We start from the raw sequence: 21,185 nt of genomic DNA, 5'->3' as shown, positions 1-21,185 counted from the left end.
TAAATAGTTTATGGAGTAATTGTTTCCTTAAATGTTCCATCAACTTCAGATGTGCTGGGCTAATGAGAAAACTGCAATACCCACACGGCGGAGTAGGGGCTAGAACTCTTGCCTTGCAACAAAACGAGGGCCTTTCTGCATGGAGCCTGCATGTTGGGTTTGAGAAATTATGTGATAGTGACAAGAGAACTGAAGGAGCACGAGAGTCGTTGAGACGCGGCATTTCCTCCAACTCAAGTGGAGAGTCGGAAAACGCACCGTGACAGTTTGACACTACACACACAAACACACCACCCACTGTCACATGACAACGATGCACACAAACATATAAAAGTCTGCATTTATACATTATTATAACACTGCAACATGCTCATAGTGTTCATATAAATTTACTATAGACATGTTTGGGTGAGTGACATTTTTTTTCTTCTTCCCCCAGCTTAACTCATTTGTGATGCAAAGGCAGCACAAGCACCACATTCTTACATATCTGAAATTAAATATCACACACTGTACAATGTGTGCCCTTAAAAGATAAGAGAGAGCGAGGGAGTTGCAGAAAGCGCATGAGAAATGTATGAAGCATGCAGCGTCAAGATAGTATTGTGGATTGAGAGGCCAGAGATTGAGGGGAAAAAGACTATAAACGCTGTGTATAGGGAGTGAAGAGTGATGAAAGAAAGAGCAGCATAACCTGGACAGGAAGGAGTCTCGTGCAGACACTTAGAAACAGAATTGGCGTACCGACAAAGCAATTCCTTAAACTCAACTGAGGGGGGAAAACAGGAGGAAAGGACGGGGAAAGAGTGAAGGAGAGAAGAAGAAGAAATTCAGGGTTGAAAGGTTTTTTTCTTCCCCCCGTGCTTCTATCCGTGTTAGAGTAAAAGTTGCCACTAAGTCATCATTAAGAGCTGGGCAGAGGCAAGACCTGGAACACAATGATAACAAGCACTCACTCCAGGAGAGCACACTTAAAAAGAAAGTCAAAGGAAATTTCAGATAAAAAAAAAAAAGAGGAGAAATCAGCTAAAAATGAAGGTACAATTGCTCAAATTGAAGAGCAGAGGAGAAAGACTGTATATGCTTTAATGGACCTGAGGACAGATTACTGCCATTATGGTGCAATGTGTCACAGTGAGGGGCTGAGTGAGTGCATCTGTGTATGTGTGTGTATGTGTTAAGTACAACTGCACATCCACACAGGCCTGTGCATAAGCCTGACCTTGACGGTCAGCTGGGACGCACTTATCCACTTCTTCTACTGACCTCTATCCCTCGTCCATTCTTTTATTTTGACATTTTACCAGCCCTACTTCCACCTGGAGTAAAATCTACCGCAGCCACAGTACACTCAAGGAAAGGTCAGAGCCATTTCTTCTCTTTATTCTCCACTCATGACGCCACAGCGTCCCTGCCTTCACTGTCCTCCTCCGTCCATTTCTCACTCATCCACTCATCAATCCTTTCTCCCTCCTATTGTTTTCTTTTGCTTCACGAGTATGGACATAATATAACCTGAAATGTATTTTAATTACAAACCGTATATCAAAAACCTTTTAAAGAACCTCTTGAAAATGAGAGAAAAAAAAAAATGCAATATACGAGATAAAACCCAAAAGCTTAAAGACGGTTCCTCACATCTGACCTGAGGAAATGTAGTAGCTGTAGCTAACATTTCTTTGTAGAGCAGACACAGCAGGTGAGAGGAGCTTTTCCACTTAGTTCAAGAAGCTAATATCACTACATTAATGAACTGAAGCGGGAACGGAACGTAACCATATAGGAAGACCTATCGGCGCTGTGTGAAAATTTGCGATACATTTTAATGGGAATTAAACTATTGACAACTTCCTCACCAACTTCTGACAAATAATTAGCCAGTTGGCTGGTTAGTTGTTATCTGAGATGTGGTTGACGTTAGGTTTTCCTGCGAACACTCAGACATCGTATACCTTCTACAGACTATAAATGACACTGTGCAGGAAGTGCAGTCATATGATCACAACAACGTGACTGTAAAGAAATAATTGGAAGGTGACCTCAACACAACATTAAACATATTACATACAGACAACGCCAGCATTCACACACAGAACTGGTCTGCTTCATGCTTACCTGGTAGAGAGTGTGGTTCTTGTCCCTGAAGCAGGGTTTGAGGTGGGAGTAGATCTGCAGGGAATAGAAGTAAGCCGCCAGCTGGAGCGACAAGGCGGAGTGACACTGTTTCTCAAAACATCTGTTGGCATCCAACACCTGCATATGTACACATATATACGAAGAAACAAGAGAGGAGATTGTTGGCATTAGGGCATTTTAAGTATTCACTGAAAACTGAATATAGAAGAGAAATAAAAGGAGACACATAGATGATAAAAAAGGTCACAAATAAGCTGACAGTTAAAATAAAATCACATGCTTGTGTTCAACAAATCATCCAACACTATCAGTTTGTTGCATCCATGAAAAATCCTCTTCAGTGGGGGGAAAAAAAAGTGTTTTACTGGTGTGAAAGCGTCAAGATTCATGAACACATGAATCTTGAACACAATCCACTGCTGTTGAGTGAATTTTGTTTTGTCGTGTGTTTTCATTTTCATGGACGTGGAAGTGGATATGAAGCAAGCAGCCATGTGCAAATGGCGACTGAAGTAAAGGAATCATGCAACTGTGACCTCAAAGCTGCATGTTCATTTTGACTCACTGAATATAAAAAAACAAATGTATACCAGAGCAGCTCATCAAGCAACTTCAGAGATCAATATATAGTAGGATATGGATTCACTCAGCCCTGCGTGTGTGTGTGTGTGTGTGTGTGTGTGTGTGTGTGTGTGTGTGTCCACCTACCTGAGGCAGGGCCAGTAAGTAGGACAGAGCCAGCATCATGTCCCTGGGAAATGCATCATTGGCCAACTGCAGCAAAACTGGAAAAGATGGAGAGACAGAGATAGAGAGAGAAAGAAGGGGAAGAAAACGACTTTAACTAAAGCACTGAGGATAAACAAAAACCCTCCCCCCTTCTCCAATGACTCTCATTCCATGTTTGTTGATTTCAGACAACAATGGCTGTCAAAATACACCTCTCTGCAGGCCAGAAATAGAGAGGGAAGGTGGAACAGAGAGAGATGAGGAGACAAGTAGGGGAGATAATGTTAAGATTCATAGCCATCCCCTCCCAGTTCAAAGGATTCTGTCCATCTTCTCCCTGGACTATTGTTTGCATGTTTGTGTGCCTGCAAACATGTAACAAAAAGTGGTTTGGTTCCATGTGTGTGTGTTTATGTCTGTGTACGCTTTCCTGCACATGTATTATTCAAAGAGTAAGAACATGTCCACTTCTAATAAGTGCTCTCCAGATGAGTCCCAAATTCATCTGAGTGCACTTTACAGTGGTGTCCCATGAATGCCAAATTAGCTCGTGTACAGTATATCTCTCGACAACAAAGGCGGGAAGAGCAGTTCTTAATTTTCGTAATCACTAATTATGCAAGTTTTGAATCCGTGATCTGGTTGAGTGCATCATGCTCACAGGGAATATGGAAATTCTGACTGAGAATGATTACCTGGATAATTCATAGCCATGTCCCAACGACACCAACTATGCAAAGCACATATTTTAGAGTATATTGAGCATATCGACGCATTCTTAACCTTCTACACGGTACAATTGTCCTGACTCACCATCCATTAAGTTGCTGTTTATAGAGCTTTGAAAAAATTTTTGGGGATTTAAAATTGATTCACCAATTTACTTGTTTTTTCGTCGACAGTGACAAATGGACAATTAAACAGATGAAACAGATTTAGATAGCACACAGGCATCTTACAATCAGTGGATTATTTTAGAGGAAAACTAGTCATTTACCTGTTACAGAGAATAATCATTAGTCGCTGCCTTTGAATGTTCCAACAAATGTTTCCACTCGCTGAAAGCTCCAAAACAGTGACTGCCAATGGACCCAAAGTTGGAATCGTTCCCCCCCCCCCAACTAAATATTTACTGACATCAAATACAATTTTGCATTTGACAAAGACGGAATTCATGCACTTCATCAATGTGTGCACACAGAAAATTATGCAAACGGAGAATCAAATGGAAATTCCAGTGCCAGCTACACCACATAGTCAAACATCTTCTCAAGCTGTGTTTCCATCATCTGCAATTAGTTTAATCTTCTACAGCTGCGAGTGGCTCTGCTTTTTTTTTTTGTGCACTGCATTGTGGGAAGATAGTGGAATTATTGACAGTATGGAAATGGGCCGAAGTCTGTTTCGTGACAGATGGGATTTTGGGCCTCGACAAAACTTTGGGGCGCAGGGATGAGCTTCTGTCTCTACAGTCGAACAAGCAGATGCAAACTCACACTCGCGCACAAAGAAAAAACAACACTTTCTCAATCCGCCGCAACTACGGAACTGTAGATTTACTGGACAAACACTGAGCACTGTAAACACAAGACTCCCAACGTTAATCACTCACTAACTCGCTAAGAAAGCAGTGGGAGAGAGAGAGAACTTGAGGCAGAGACGGAATCACTTTGTAGTCTCTGACCTGAGGAGAACAAAGCCTGTGTTGGTGATAAGAGACCGAGACAAAATAGAACAGACAGAGAAAAGTGGAGCATGGACACTGGGAGAGAGACACGAGCCGGGGCAAAGGGAAAGACATCTACAGTGCAGTACAAAATGCACACTAATATGCACAAGTGCGCACACAAGCCAATGTCTGACACATACAGTTTGAAGATTCAATGTGTGCCTGTGTGTGCAGGGGTGCATTGATGCACCAGTTTAAAGAGCTGTAACAGCTCCCTTAAACAGAGCGCCCACCCGCTTTCTTTTTTTCTCTTTTTTTTCCACCCCTCCCGTTCTCTCTTACCTCCCGGGTTTCAATGAGCTACACCTTAGAATGAGCTGATTACACGCCTCTCTAAAGCTACTGATACCATCGGGACAAGAATTACCTGAGGGGTAAACACACACACGCTCACACACACACACACAGAATAGATAACCCTGACTTAAAAGCATTTGGCATTTTTTAATTTTTAGCTTGTGTGTGTGAGGACAGAGAAAATGATTAAGAGACACCATGTGTGTGTGTGTGTGTGTGTGTGTGTGTGTGTGCGTCCCAGGTATTCCTCAAGTTGTGGGAACCTAAACGTTTACACAGTCACATTACGGTGACTTGTCTTCCTTATGGGGACAGAAAGCAAGTCCACATAATGTAAATCATTACATTTTAAGATGAAGACACACATGGTTTGTATGAGGTTAGGGTTAAGTTCTAGTTGAGTAGGTCTCAAGGGAAATGAATGTAAGTTAAAGTAATTTCCTCTGAAAATCAGACTGTGTGTGTGTGTGTGTGTGTGTGTGTGTGTGTGTGTTATTGTGGCCTGGTCGTCATTTGGCCATTGTCGTGCGTGCGCAAGTTCAAACACGTACCTGCACTTTACTCGGCTCAATCCAATCGAGTTACTTTCCACTTGTGTCATCATTAATTATATCCACCTTATCTGGGACAGGTGGAAAAATCTATAAATACATTTTATTTATTTTTTTCTTAAAGGCCATCTCCTTGTCTGTTTTTAAGGACAGCCGGCTTTGGTGGGCCGACACGGGAGCCGTTAATCGAAAGTCGTTATTCGGCGCAAATGTCGTCCGGGCGGGCTTTTCTCTTTCTCGACACGTTGCACACCGCGGCAGGGAAAGGTGACTTTTAAGACAAGAGATGTCCATTTGAAAGACCAGAGATCAGATTTGGTGGCGCACATGTGAGTATGTGCGCGTGTGTCTGCAAAGAGGTACTGCGGGGTCAAAGTGCATGCCTTGCATTCTTCAGTGTCCATGTACTCAAACATGTCCACGTGCACAAACACACTGTCTGTATTTGTCGTGGCATTGATTTTAGCGAGCGGCTGTGATCCATCCCACAATGTGGCCCTGGCGACTTGACTTGATGTTATCTCTCTCTCTCTCCGGTATGGCAGCGGTGACGTGTCATTATTTACTGTTGCTGGGGGACACGTGGGGATACATTAATTAATCAGTGTGAGGCAATTCGTCCCATGTTGTCCCCTAGTCTGGGAGAGGAGGGGAGAGGAGAGGAGAGGAGAGGAGAGGAGAGGAGAGGAGAGGGATCATGCATTCCGTCAATACTGCAGCTTCACTAAGATAAAGCCCTGAGAAATCGTTCAAGTTAAATAATTTGCACTCACTTTTTCCTCAAACACTTCTGTTAAAGAAGAGGTTGGATAATTAATGTTAGTGCACAAAATATTCAAACTACACTCATTTACATTTATGAGAAACATCATACTAGTCCAGGGTAGTTAATCGCTTTGCTCTCAAAACAGCCTGAGGCCATTTTTTCCAACAAAAAGCCTGGAGACTTTAATATATTCTGCTCCTTGTTGACGGGACTACATCACATCATTTCTAGCCAGTGCGGTTCTCCTATTCAACCACATCCCACAGTGTAAGGATTGATCAGATCTGAAGTGCAAAATGATGTTCTTAGTTTTTTGTTGTTGTTTGTGTTTTTTGTTGTTTTTTTCTTTTTCTTTGGAGACAATTTGCCTCAAGGTGCCGTGTGCTGTGGAGTCTTGTGAAGAGACTGTTTTGGTAAGGAGCAGTAATTCAAACTCTTCAAAGACTCAACTCGTATCAACGAATTCCGTGCGTTGCCGTTTCTGAAAGTTCCGGGGGAAACGACATTTCATAAAAACACACAACGCAGCTCGCCGTATCGCAGTCAAACTACGAGAGATAACATTTTAATGTTTGTTGTGAACATTAACTTGAGCTTGCAGGATTTTATGCACTGCACTAACTCCACATAATTGGATGAATAAATGCATGCAAAAGCCTGTGTACAGGTGTTCCTATTAAAGTGCATCGGTGAATATACACTGTGTTACAACAGTCTGGGGGGGGTTAATATTCAGAATCATGTTCCCTCTGCACTGAAACCAATTCCAACGAGATGATCAGTCTTCAAAGACGCTCACAACAATGACAAAGGTAGCGTTAGCGTGTGCAATTGCACTACAAATGGAAAGCAAGGAGAATAATATGGAGCCACAGATGGCAGACAATATGGTCTGTCTGTTCGGCGGTGCGGGATCGGTTTCATTTCTATCATACCGCAGTCTCACGAGTGCCTCGGCAATAATGTGAAGCACTATTCTTCTCTGACATCAGTCATGTGTGAAAAACAGAGAGGGGAGGGGAAACAGTTCAAAATGCAAAAAAAAGGGGACTCCAAAAAATACTATGGTAATAATTCTTCTCGGATTCTATAATAAGTCTTGATTAATGAGCTTGGGATTCAAATCAGGCTCTGTGTGTGTGTGTGCATGCGTGTAACTGAGCGTTACACAACACGCTGCTTACCCTCTGTGGCAGGAAACAGGGTTTTTCCTTCTGTTTTGGCCTCGGCCAGTTTGCCAGTCCTCAGCAAAACCTCGGCAAAGTTTTCCTGAGGCAGGTCTTTGTAGGACGAGTACACATCTTGACTCTACAAGAGAACAGAACGAGAAGACACGTAACACTGAGGGCTTCCTCGCGGGAGGAGGAGGAGGGGCGGATCGGAAAATGACACAGGCAGATGTGATTAAGGTGACGGAGTGTCGAGAGCCGGAGTAAACAAATGAACTTCACAGACAAATAATGCTCTTCAACATCAGACCTTTTGATAATCCCTTTATAGGACTCCTGTATACTGAGTAATTTTTCAAGTGTTGCAGAGGTGAACTACGAAGCTGGTGTTCTCACGGGCCTCAGGGCTCTAACTGTATCACGGGATCTTCCCTGTCTATCTTTACTACTCTCCCTCGATCCATCTTTCTGCCTTGTTGGATTTGTCTCTTCCTCTCTTTCAATCAGCCCTTCCTCCTCTCGCTCTTCCTTCATCGAAAACTGTTAAGGTAAAAAAAACCCGATCCCATTGATCAGCCGGCTCATAGACGGATAGACAAGTGGAGCCATCATTGGTAGGTGGATGATGTAAGATGGATGGACGCTGAAGATGGAGCAGAGGAAGGGATTTTGAGAGGCCTATTAAAATGTCATGAGAAGAGATGTATCGACCTTCTCTGTTTCCCTTTGCGTCCACTCTTTTAGCTATCCACATGATTTGTGTCGGAGTAAAAAGCTCCGTCTTAACCCGGGGCCACCATATTCTAGGCATAAAGGTCAGACCACTACTTTCCTTACTTTTGTTCTTTTCTACTTCCACGACAACTCCCGTTTTTTATGATCTCCACCTCTGTCCTACACATACATTACCTCCACTGTGCACATTTTTATTCCTCTTTTCACCCCTCATTTCAACTATTATACGATCAGCCTTAGGTTGAATCCCTCTTTTCTCAGAAAAGCACTCTAGCAAATTGCTAAAGTGTTAAAAATTGCTCCCTCAAATCAATATTAATTCTCAAGAAATGTATAAGTGATAGAAGAAATCTAACTGAATGCCGTAAGTCATAAATCTACTAAAACATTTTTGCTATAATAAGAAGATGGACGATTTAAAAAAAAAAAAAAAGAAGGAGAAAGAAAAAATGTGAAAGGAAAGGCAATAATGACCCAAGAGAGAGCCACTTGAGTCTTAACCACTCACCAGGTCTACGTAGCGATCCTCGATAAGTTCCTGATAAAAGGGGCTACAGCCTTGATGCTCCAGGTTCGAGTTCTCACATGCGCCTTCCTGCGTCGTGGCTCCTGCGTCGCGACCCTGAGGAGCCATCAAAACATCATTAAACTTTCACAACATGCCCACAGCACTGTCATCTCTCTCTGTCCCACAGCTGACACACTTTCCTTCAAAACCTGTAACTACGAGCAACTCCCCCTCCACCTCCTCCTACCACACACACACACATACATAAAACTGTCGAGACCAGCGACGCCATTAATCTCCGCCCTGGCGACCGCTGGACCAGCTCAGCCGCTGGCAACCTTCGCGTATTGAAATATTCAGCGGGCAAGCCAGTTAATTATGCAAAAGATGAGCTCTTGATTGGTTGTTTTTGGATAAAGCATCTGAGCAGGATTGTGTGAAAAATGGGGCACAGGCAGGCAGACACAGGACTGTCTTTCACTCACACAGTGATGTCCAACGGAGTTAAAAAGGAAGCCTCAAAACAAACACATCTGGAGAATCAATTTCTTTTTTCAGCTGCTCGACTGAGCCTTTTACCGCACACTCATCACACATGCATAACCGCACATGTGTCAACAGGACACACAACAAACACAGACCTTTAAACCCGCAAGTGACTTCATTAGTCCCTCGTTAGGTTTTATTTATTGCCCCTGATGTGAAAACAGCAGTGAATGTGTTCTTACTTGAAGTGGCCGGAGGTAGTTGAGCGATTCTTTCCACCAGCGGTGGTCACTCACTGCGGTCAGCACAGCCTTGGTGGTCAGGCCTGTGGTGGTCAGCACTTCCATGGTCTTGGCTGTGGTCCTGTGCAGCAGGTCCCCCGCTGTCCCCACAGGCGAGCCCGCGGTGGAAGCAGAGGCCTACGGCCAAGCAGGTGACATCAGGGAAAAGGACAGAGAAAAGTTTGGACAATTATGTTCCTCTTATATGTTAATCAGCACTCTCTGCAGTAGTAGACATCACACAAGTATTAAAGTTTTACTTTAGAGACCTCCTCACACCTTTTTTTGCAATTGAAAAGTCACATCAGAGGAATGATTTGATCACAATCTCTCCGAGCATCAGTATCTCCACCACGTCGTGTTGTATGAATGTTTCTATTAGCACTTCAAAAAGCACTCGACTTCATGTGTGCGTCGCCTCGTTTGTGTGCCATGTACAGTAGTGACAAAATGCCTCGCTATCTTTATTTCCTTTCTGACTCGAAACACCTTGAAAGTGTAATTGCTTGTTTCTCAAAGACAACTGAGTGACTTCTGGCAAAGAGTGTGACACGCAGATCAATATCACAAATTCAGAATTTATCTGTTTGTCAAACACATTATCTTTACTTAACTCTCAGGAAAGAGATAGCTTGGCTCACTGTTCAACAATGGCAAAACTTGGCAAACCAGCGTCTGGCAAATTTACTACAAATGTCAAATGACTCCTGTATTGCAAAACAGGACATTGAAGTAAAGTCGATATTTGCTTATACTGTTCATCCATTCGGAACTAAAAGGGGCTGCAGGGCCAATAAAAAGGACTTCTTTCGCAGATCGAGTGATTTTGCTATCTTAAAATGAACAAAAAATAACAAAAGGGTGTGCACTGGACCGTAAACTGCATTATTAGAGTGTTTTTGAAAGGGCGCCACTAATTTCCATGGTATGTTGGTTACTACACAATAGAAAAGCATTTTAAAACCACATTTAAACGGTCAGTGGGCTGGAGCCAAATCGTTTACTGCCTTTCATCAATACCTTATATCTGGAAGGGGAGTGAGGGTTAGGGAATGAAAGGAACGCCAAACGTGCATACACTGAAGAGGTTTGTAAAAAAAAAACATACACAAAAAGAAAAACAGAATCACAAGAGTACACACACACACACACATCTAGAGGGCTTAAATATATACGAGTGAGGATTAGGGACATCAATACAACAATAAAATGACAGCAGTCAGCTTCAAATGAGAACCCATCCACCCACAAAGGGGAGGCAATGCAAGTCATGAAACATTAACATCCTCTAAAGGCATCATAAAGCTGGCAGTGCTGAAGGGGAGGAGAAGGGGAGGCATAAATAAACCAAGAGAGCAGCGCAACCTTAACACTAGATTTACACCTCATCAAATATGGAGCAATAGGAAAACACACAAACCCAACAAACGCACAGAGACACGCCCTGACCGCAATAGTGGGAAGTCACTGAGAGGAAGAGCAGGTGTACAACAACAACAACAACAACAACTTCATTAGTGCAGGAAAAAAAATAAATATATAAAATACACAAACCTTCACAGCATCCGTCTCGTCTGACTCTCGTCCACACTCTGTAATAACAGGCTCCATTTGATAGTTAACGGCCTGGTACAACACCTGCAGGAGCCAAAGAGAGAGGGAGGGAGAAAGCAAAAAAAAAAAAAAATGTATTAGCTATTTTTCTTTGAAACATTTTATTGTTTGTTCTCACTGATTTATTTCCTGAGAATGTTTCTGTTTTTGAATCTTGATTTGTGTTGGACTTCACACAGCAGGTCAGCCGCAGAAAGAATGCATTCTTTTACAGTCTTTTAAGCTTGTGACAGTTTACAGCAAAGCATGACTCGTGAATTGTAGCCACAGGTCGCTACTGAATATGAGCAATTACAAGTTCAAGAAAAGAGAGATGTTTCCATTTCAAGTTGTTGTTTGTTTTTGTTTTTTTTAAAGGAATAATACAGTCAAACCAAGTGATCATATAACTATTCTTATTCTAGTCTTATGTTAATGTGTCATTGTTAAGATTTAAAAAAAAAAAAAAAAATCCTAATTGTACAAGTCTTTCTTAGATAAACTCATCATCAAACTGTGCAAACGGGTAAATTAGGACATAAAACTAGCCATGAACAAAAGGTAAATGGTTTCAATTATGATCTACAATTACAAATAGATGTGATGGATTTTTATCTCGAGTCGCACTAAAATGAAAATCCACATTTTGGACAAAAGGTATTTTAAGTTGTGCAATATTTTGGCGTCTATTCTCCTTGATTTCCTTCATAATGCAGTACTTCCTGTTTCATTTCGGTGACTTTAACCTCTCCCTTTTCCTATAGCTCACCACTTCAGTGTTTCTCCTGTAATTGTTTGCCCCGTTGCTTTCTGCCATCAGTTCCAGTTCATGTGTGTGACTTTTTTTATTTATTTATTTTTTAACCAAGCACCCTTTTTTGTATACGTTGACAAATATATAGAAAAAGCATCAATGACTAACCTGAGTTTGCAGGTCACTGGATGCAGCCAGGAGGCCATGGATTTTGTCTGGGGGACAGTGGGTGAGAGAAAAAGCTAAAAGCTCTTGTCGGGCCTCCAGGTCTCCGTATCCATCACACTGGCCAAGCAGACTGCAGACCTCCCACCCTGGACTGTAACCTGGAGGAAGAACAGATGGAGGTAAACAAGGAAGGGAGGAAAGGTGAAATGTAGCCAGGCAGGATAGGCAGAAGGGGAAAGAAGGATGATACGTCGTTCAGTTGTTGCTGGTGTTTTATGTTGCATCTCTTCCCCTTCCTTTGCCACTTCCTTGACTTTACGAAAAGCTTTTCGTCACAGTAAAAGATTTTACAAACACATCAGACAGAGAAAGGATACAAAACACAAGGTCAGACGGTCAAATATATACACATAAATCATATAATTAATAATTGTTGTCAGCTCTATAAATCCGACATGACTCTGATTGAAGACCAAGGTCAATCTAAAACCATAAAAATACAGCTCACACTTGTTCTGTAGGATATAATGCTGAAATATGACAAAATAATAAAGTGTGACCTTCCACAACCTTGAGATATTAATACATGTATACATATATATCTACATCAATATCTATTATATATAAATAAGTCTGCCACTTTCCCACTGGAAAAAAAAAACAAAAAAAACATTAGACTTTAATAACGTTGCTACAAAAACCTAGACACTGGCCCGACTTCATTCACACAAACAGATTCAATTATTCCCGCTGTGTTCTCAGACAGAGAACACCGGTGCTTATCTGATTACACCTTCCCTTTCTCCGCGACACCTCTCCCATCTGCACAGTCTCCAGTTACTCAGTGCTGTGGGAAGCCTCGGTGAAATTCTATTCACCGTCATTTTTCCTGTGTCGTAATGTCAAACTGGGTCAAACAAAATACCATTAACTCAGTGACCACTTTAAATCCCTTCAGGGAAAGTTTGAGGGGAAGAGTGGGGAATATCCCTGCGATATCACACTCTTTATTATTGTTTCCTGTGCGTGAACAGACACAAAATCACTCAACTTTAGTCTTCTAGTAAGAGGCCCGAATTCTGTCATTCTCAAGTGTTTAAAACCAGAGGGAAAATCATAAAAAAAACACCAAGTTATGGGACAATCTTTGGATTTTTTGGGGTAAATTGTTTCCACTTTTGTCATTTTTTACCATCATTCCCTTCAGTTGCGATATCAACTCAAGTCAACTTCTGAATTATCCTGTTGACACAACATGGAGGAAGGAATGGGGTGTTATGGAAGGCTTTTCACAAGTATACAATTTAACAGTATTATCCAAAATCAATTATTTGGTGCTGCTGACATTTCCACATCGACACAATACAATAAAATGTGATTCCTGATTCAGTGGTTCTAACTTTCTATTGGATGGGTTGACTTTCAGGTTTCACTCATGAGTTGAGTGGGGGTAAGTTTAACAGAATAGGCTTAACACTCTTACTCATAATGTCATGAGTTAAATAAGAGGAGTAAAGAGCACTTTCAACAACGCAGTTCAGCTTATGGGATGTAAAACCCAACGTGAATTAGTTTGTAAGATAATAAAAGAAGTGGTTTCACTGGCCCTAGTGATGACTGGAGTCTGCTTGACTCAAGTAAGAACCATTTCTTATTTCAAATATTTATTTAATATTTTTAAGGTATGCATTATTTATGCATACCTTGTGTAGTTGACCATGTCCCTGTAGCTCCTCATATGTGGGATGTTCGTGCTATCAACCTCCCTTAACTCTTGGCAAGGCTACAGATGAGCGTATTTCTAAAAAAGAAAATCTCAATTTTTTTTTTCAACATCAGTTTCCTTCAGAATTAAACCATATTTTACAGTTATGGTTATCTGGAAAAGCATATATATATATATATATATATATATATATATATATACATACACACACACACACACACACGCTCCTTCCAAAAAACCATTTACTTTGTGTGGACAAGAAATTGCTGTGGACAGGAACATATAATGAAAAGCTTACAAACAGTAAAACTGTGTGTGTGTGTGTGTGTGTAACATTTTCAGAAAATCATCACTCTTAATGGCAGCGACAGCCAGCCGTGCTCGTTATAAGACGAGGTGGCTGCAACTGGTTTCTGTTAAAACTCAAATAACTACTCAAATAGCATTTTCCTCCGAGTTGGATTAAGAAAAATAGCAGACAGGTAGGAGGGATGGTCACATTAGCTCCTCTACAGGCTTCAGTGCACTGTGTGACACCTCTACACCTGGCTGAGTAAAGTGTACTGCTACACATTTTTTTCCCCAATGTTATCTACCCACCTGCAGCCATGAGGTCCTGACAGTGGATGTAAGAGGTCTTGAAGTCGGAACACTGAAGAGCTTGCTCTGCCAGCAGGGTCAGTACTTGGCCTTTCCGTGTGGCCTCATCATCTCCTAGACATAGAGACACAGGTTTTAATTTGGCATTAACACCAGAGAGATGCAACCCAAACACAAGACACTAAAATAACATTTGTATTTCAAATTTGGAGAAATATCAACACGCCAAAACCAACACAGCAAAACTCATCAACCCTGCATATCACGTACACTCCAACATCTGGCTTAATAAACCTCTTATTAAACCTCCACCAACATGTGCACACGCGTGCATACACACGGCCTCAAAGTTGAACCGCACGGATGTCTGAATGCATTAGCTGCATCACAGACCAAGCTTATATTAAACTGTGTGTGGCATAAACGAGGTTACTGCCATGTCTGCTTATCTAAAAGAGAGAGTACGCAACATATACATATTAAAAAATGATTTCACAGTCTTGCTAAATGGGAATGAATCTTTAAGTACGCTGTCTCAGCGTTGGTCGGTTGCAGCGTTAACATTCATGCGGCGACTCGGGACAAACCTTTGATACCAGCGCACGCTCGATAAACAAAAAGGAGAGGACAGGGCGATCAAAGAGGCGCGGGTGAAAACAGAACTTCTGAGGTAAACTGTACACTGAAGATCAAAGAGCGACATATGACTTGAAAATAATGGGATGGCCCCGTGTGTGTTGAATGAGCAACGTGCAGAAACGCAGTGTTTTCAATGTAGGGGAAAGTGGTGCACAGTAAAAGGTCTTCTAAAGCTGTTTAAACCTTAATAGATGTTGGTGTGTGTCACCATTCCTTCATTTACCGCCAGTTTTTTTTTTTTCTTTCTTTTTTTTTTTATACCAAATGCTTTTATCAAGCCTTATTTGAAGCCAGCAGCCTTTACCTGTTCATGATGAATCACCCATGATGGGTGGAGTGAAATGAAGTGAGAAATGTCAGGAAAACAATAAACAGAAGACACTCAAGTTAATAAGCAAAGACAACATATAATCTCAGGAGATTCTTTACGTGATCGCCGCATCCTTTCCAAGTCAGCACAATTTATTTCTCATTTGCGGCATCATATTTATTGATTAATTCAGGCAACAACAGGTTTTTTTTTTTTTTTACCCATTCCCCATAAGACTGAACGAATTACAAGGCATTTCTGTAGACTGAGGCAGGAACTAAATCCTGAGGGTTTTAACTGGTGTGCTGGTGATACCTGCATTAAATATTCACCACCGAGCCCTGCAGCTATGCGCCCTTCAAAAGCCTCCCCCCTGCATTTATTTATTTAAAAATGTGTTTATTCCTCTTCTCATCTCCCTCTGACTCTCTTCTGTGAAACCACACAGTGAGAGCAGCCTGCTGACTGAATGTGAGCGGCACAGACACAGAAATGCCACAAGGCCGGTTAGCTGGTGACAGGCCTCAGAGAGAGAGAGAGAGAGGACAGAACAAGTTGCAAGTCAAAAGATGGAGGAGAGAAGAGAGGGGCAGGCAACAGAGCAACAGGCAGACACAGACGAGTCAGTCTTGACAAGAAGAGGCATGAAACAAACATGGAGACAGACAGACAGATAGACAGATAAACAAAAATGCTCGTGTCATTTTGGACAAAAACATAAAGCAGGATTAAAATCCTGGTATTTGGAAAGGCTTGGCTCGAGGCAGAATAGTCTGAGGGTTTTCTTATTTCATGGATTTAATCTAGAAACAAATTGCAGCTCGGGTTTTCGACTCTTAATATGCCGGTCAATGTGTTGTTGAGGTTAGCTCTCGCCCCCCTCATTGTTATACAGTGCAGCAGTTTGTAATCCCGATTGGAAGTGGTGAGAGTGACCGAGGTGTTGTAAACATTTTGTTCTCTGACAGGAGCTTGTAATCATGGAAACTCTTACAGAGAGGAAACTTGAATGTTCCTAGTAAGTCACCTAAGCCAGGTTTAAAGTCTGTCAAGTGAAACATTGGACAAGGGGCAGAAAACTCTTTTAGCAATGTATCTGTCGCATTTCCACCAATATCGCTCGCATTTTTTGTACAAATGGCCAAAGTCGGCACTGGGAAATAAACACTTATCTGTTATATTTTTATATTTTAGCACTAAGTAATGTAGCCTGGATTCCAAACAACACCATTAAACACACAAAAATCGCATTCCTCTAAACATTCACTAGATCAAAGGAAGGAAGTACATAACAAGGCTAAAGTTAGAATACGTCTGACTACAGAATGAAATGACACACTCGAACATTCAGCAAAGCCGTAAACCTATGAATCATAACTTCAGACAAAACATCTCACTGTCAATCTGAGATGCAAATTCTGGTGAGAGTCAAAGCTACATGAAGGTTGAGCACAGACAGGGATTCAGAGTCGTGTGTGTGTGCGTATTAAGTGCTTTAGTATGGATTTTTTTCGCTTGCAAGCTGCAACAGTGCTCAGGCAAGATGAACTTAACTCTTGTGTGAGAGCTGTCAGCGTACTCGAGAGTGCCCATGCATGCTGGGATACGTCTCTGTGCCTCGTGCACACAGTGCTTTCTCACTTAATCTCATGAGCTTTGTCATGCAGCTGCCATCGGAGGGAAAAAAAATGTCTGTTTTCATTTATTACATGATAAGAGTTTGGGGGGGAAAAAAAGAAAAAGTAATGACATGATAAGAAAAGTGGTATCAGAAAATGAGTCGTCCTGTGTGCATCTTTAGGTACCTGCCACTCGGAGAAGTGAGGCCACATTGAGCAGAGTGGTGGACTGTTTGTAGGCCGTGGGGCACTGGGCGATGCATTCTTCTATGAGAGACAGACGGTTTGATCGCAGCCGCACTGGGAGAGAAACAAAGACAGCAGAGGGGGAGGGGTGTCAGACAGTTTTAGCTACAGTGAGATGTACAGTAAAAAAAAAAAAAAGATGCCAGGAGAATCACAAAAGGCAGTGGGCGAGTAAATAAAACTACAGCCCTATAACACTTTACAACACTATAAATTGGCCAGTCTCGATGGCGATGCTTGAATCAAATAAATTAGATCATTAAACATGATTTCTTTTGTTATCTAGCACAAAATATTGTAAAAAAAAATAATAATAGAACCACTTCATCAAAAGAACATTAATTAAAGCACATTACAAATTTCAATTTGAAGAGGTAAGAAAGCTGCAATGATTCATCTATAAATCATGCATGACTGAGTCAAAAACAATTATTTGTTCAAAGCATTTTAAGCTAAATTATTTCCCTATGTGTACATTTGAATTGTTGTTGTTCGGGGGGGAACAACAACAATTGCTGTTTAAAAGACTAAACAATAACCATGCTTAACAAGATAAACTTCACTTTCCATTGCATTGATCAGTAATAATTAAGTTATCCATTAGTTTTAGATCTAAAATCTCATTAGTTTTAGTCTTAGAAGGCAAAAAACAGATAAACAAATAGATAAAACAATGCATTCAAATTTGATTACAATAATTATCAAACATATCTGCCACTACTATGCTTCAACATATCTATATATACTCTACAGTATGTGTGGTAATGCAATGCTTGGCTGATCTGAAATATCGGAACATGATCTTCATCATATTCATCACTTTAACCCTAACCATAACAATAATAAGACAAGATAAGATGGTCCTTTATTAGTCCCGCAATGGGTAAATGTCTCATAACAGCAAAGACAGTAAAGATAAAAGGTAATAATAAATATTAAACATGCATTTTCACATCTATCAGTGTACAATATAGAAAAATATCGACAATAAGGCTATAAAGGGTAAACATAGAACCAGAATAAACACAGTATGAGCTTCATATCTTTACAGCATAAACGGGATTGAAACAGGACTGAGAGCAGTGCGACGAGAGCGCAGTGAGAGGAACGACGACGACAACCCAGTGCTGTGATGGAGTCCTGCAGGGAGAGATTGTCCTTCAGAGATGATAGCTTAGCAATCATTCTCCTCTCTCCCACCACCTCCACTGGGTCAAGGGGGCATCCCAGGACAGAGGTGGCTTTTCTTTCTTTTTTTAATCAGTCTTTCCAGCCTCTTCCTGTCCAATAACCTATATTTTGACATGACACTTTAAATTATATAATTATGTTAAATATAATACTTGCATTTATATGTTGACACACCAGTGGCCATAGTATTACACCAGGCAAAAAACAAAGGCAGTCTTCTAAAACTGTTCTGTAAATGCCCCTTAATAATAGTTAGAAAGTTTATTTTTAATTAAAGCTGTTTGATAGAGGCGCTAATGCAGCTTCATGCATATTTAAAGACTGTGGTTTGAGGTACTGTTGAACTGTGTTACGCAATGCTAAACGATGTTTCTGATATTTTGCACATGCAAATCAAAACCTCTGGATTAAAAACTAAATATTTTAACAATCCTGAAAGTAAGAAAGTTAGTCCAGGGGCCAAATACAGCACAATTTGATCTCCAGACCATTAAAATAATAGCATAATAACCTATAAACAACAAGAACTCTGAATTTGTTTTCCTTTGTTTTACATTCAATGGCGTATCTTTTTACAAAACATAACATTTCTTGAGAAGAATAAGTACAATTTCAACAATATTATGCCTAAATTTACCAATTTACACATGTGCATTACAACATACCAACCTACAGATCAACGTGGATCTATAAAGCACAAACATTTAGTTACAGGTATCTGGAAGTGCAAAATACAGTATTTCCCATTACGATTAGATTGTAATCATGATGTGAAATTTTAACAAATTCATCCCGCGGGCCAGATTGGACCCTGTGGTGGGCCGGCTCTGGCCTGCGGGCTGTATGTTTGACACCCCTGTATTAGACTGTATTGCTTTTCCTTGGTGTTCCTTGAGTGTTTGCAGTACAGTTGACGGTTTTTGGCATCAACAGTGTCGGCATTTATTTTGGAGAGTTTGAAATCTAGGATGTTCAGCGTCTTGACAGGCCTCTGTGCTTTCAACGCAACCCGCTGAGGATCTTTACGTGGCATGTGGCATCGCTTTGGGGGAGTCCTTGAGGGAATTGTGCGGAGGGTGGTGTCTAAGAAGCACCACCTTAGGCTCTGTAGGAGGGCGGTATGAGACAGCCTTAGATGGATTACCTACGCTCAAATCTTTTCACTTCAAACTTGTCTGCGTTTGTTTGAGGTGCAAAGCCTTTATCTAGTTTTTCACTTTTGTGGAAAAGAAAAACACTGTTTATTTGTGTGTGTGTGTGTGTATAGTTTTTGTACAAATGAATACAAGGGCACTACAGGCAGGCACAGAGGTTTTGAAGACAGTCTGTCCCTGAGCAGTGGAAAAGGCCTTAGATGATAATCATACAACACGCACACAAAGTCATGATTGTGAACGGAGTGCAGTGAGTGGGGGGAGAGAAAGAAATTAGATGACAAAAAAGCAAAATGACAAAAAATAATAAAAGACAGATAAGTGATGCAACGAGAGAAAGGACAGAGAGAGGTGGCAGTTTATGGCTCTCTCTCTGTCCCTGGGGTTTTATGCTGGCAGCTCAGTTTGATGAGGGCAAAGATGGGGAGGAGGCCTCGGGGGCAAACAAAACCTCAGTTCAGAGGTGAGGCAATGAGGGGCCAAGCTGGTTCATTCTAGCTGCACATTTTTCCTTACAGAGAGATGTGCAGGTAGGGCACTGTTGTGGAGCCAGGAAGGAGACAGAGACAGAGCGTGGAGGGGAATACTGATTGGTCGGGTTTACAGATGGAGTAGAAATATATAAAGAAAAGTGTGTGTGTGTGCGCATGAAAGAAAGAGAGAGAGAGAGAGAGAGAGAGAGAGAGAGAGCGCACACGCAGAAACACTTCAATCCTAATTAGGCCATCAGACAGATGTTGTTTGCTCAACAGTTGATCCATAAATAACCATATATTTAGATATAGTGGTAAGAGGAAGTGACATATGGAGGGCTGAGGAACTGACAGCAGAGAGCGGGAGGAAGTGGATCCATGTGTGAGGTGAGTGGGGGGACAAGATCCTCACATCATGAGTTTAAAAACACCATGAGCGAGTTACACACAGATGACAAATTCAGGAGCATAAACCGAGTGGTTTTCATCACAGATACACACACAAACATTACTCATTACCTTGCAGTGGGAGGATGCTGACATTGAAGTCTTCCAGTTGGCTGAGGGTGCTAATGAGGTCCAGTTCCTCTTGGATGGCAGGAGGACAGTCCACGATGAGCTGGAGACACGCCCTGAAGAAGACAAAATAGGAAGTTATATATGCTGTATACATGCTTATCCAGTATGTCGTCCAAAGTTAGATAAGAAAATTCCCTGATAACTTCTCAGTTAGCTTGGCTTATCACAAACACTTGGGACTAAAATCACAGCTGGCCTGGTTCTGCAACATCATTTACTACTAAGCACCTTCAATCCCTATGAATCAATATGTTACTTGAAATCATTCATATTTGAAATAATATGGGGCCCATTTCAACAATCTACCGCTCATGGTGTGAAATGCTCGGCACAAATGTGGCCAATTAGACTTTTGCAAGTTACACGGCACATAACCTAAGCACAAAGTGAAGTGCAGGGTGCAAAGGGGTTGTATTTAATGTCTATTTAGTGTTGCCATTGATATCTGAAGGATGCACCTGTTTGTCTGTGGCACAGTCTGTGTAAAGGGGAAGAGCGGTTAGAGTCAGAGTCTGATCAGCTCAGGTGGTTGATTCCACACATTGTGTCTCAGGTGGCACAGACTGACTTCCATTATGTGTTGGGATGAGGCTGCTGGTAGATAAAGACTAAAAGACTAATGTGATATGATGAAGCAACAGCTCATATCCCCAGTGCTACAGTATTCGTGTTTCCACTGGTTCCACTGTGCATGGTGCAACTTCCCGTGCAAATGTTGTTCCAATTATAACAGCGTCAGAAGATAA

General features: G+C 41.4%; 1 protein-coding gene across 1 annotated transcript in view; it reads right to left on the bottom strand.

Annotated features, from left to right (window-relative positions):
* nbas (NBAS subunit of NRZ tethering complex) overlaps positions 1–21,185 on the bottom strand; it is a 144,782-nt gene that overhangs the window by 65,680 nt on the left and 57,917 nt on the right. The window contains exons 32-41 of the mRNA XM_058612749.1: positions 20,380–20,492; positions 16,983–17,096; positions 14,229–14,342; positions 11,903–12,060; positions 10,942–11,025; positions 9,349–9,525; positions 8,621–8,734; positions 7,393–7,516; positions 2,845–2,921; positions 2,116–2,253 (exon numbers count right to left, since the gene is read on the bottom strand). Of these exons, the coding sequence (XP_058468732.1) occupies positions 2,116–2,253; positions 2,845–2,921; positions 7,393–7,516; positions 8,621–8,734; positions 9,349–9,525; positions 10,942–11,025; positions 11,903–12,060; positions 14,229–14,342; positions 16,983–17,096; positions 20,380–20,492 (1,213 nt within the window). The remainder of the gene's footprint in view (positions 1–2,115; positions 2,254–2,844; positions 2,922–7,392; positions 7,517–8,620; positions 8,735–9,348; positions 9,526–10,941; positions 11,026–11,902; positions 12,061–14,228; positions 14,343–16,982; positions 17,097–20,379; positions 20,493–21,185) is intronic.

The sequence above is a fragment of the Solea solea genome, chromosome 17, assembly GCF_958295425.1.
Source record: "Solea solea chromosome 17, fSolSol10.1, whole genome shotgun sequence".
Classification (NCBI taxonomy): Eukaryota; Metazoa; Chordata; class Actinopteri; order Pleuronectiformes; family Soleidae; genus Solea; species Solea solea.
The sequence above is the reverse complement of the archived record's forward strand: the minus strand, read 5'-3'. Positions and strand labels throughout refer to the sequence as shown.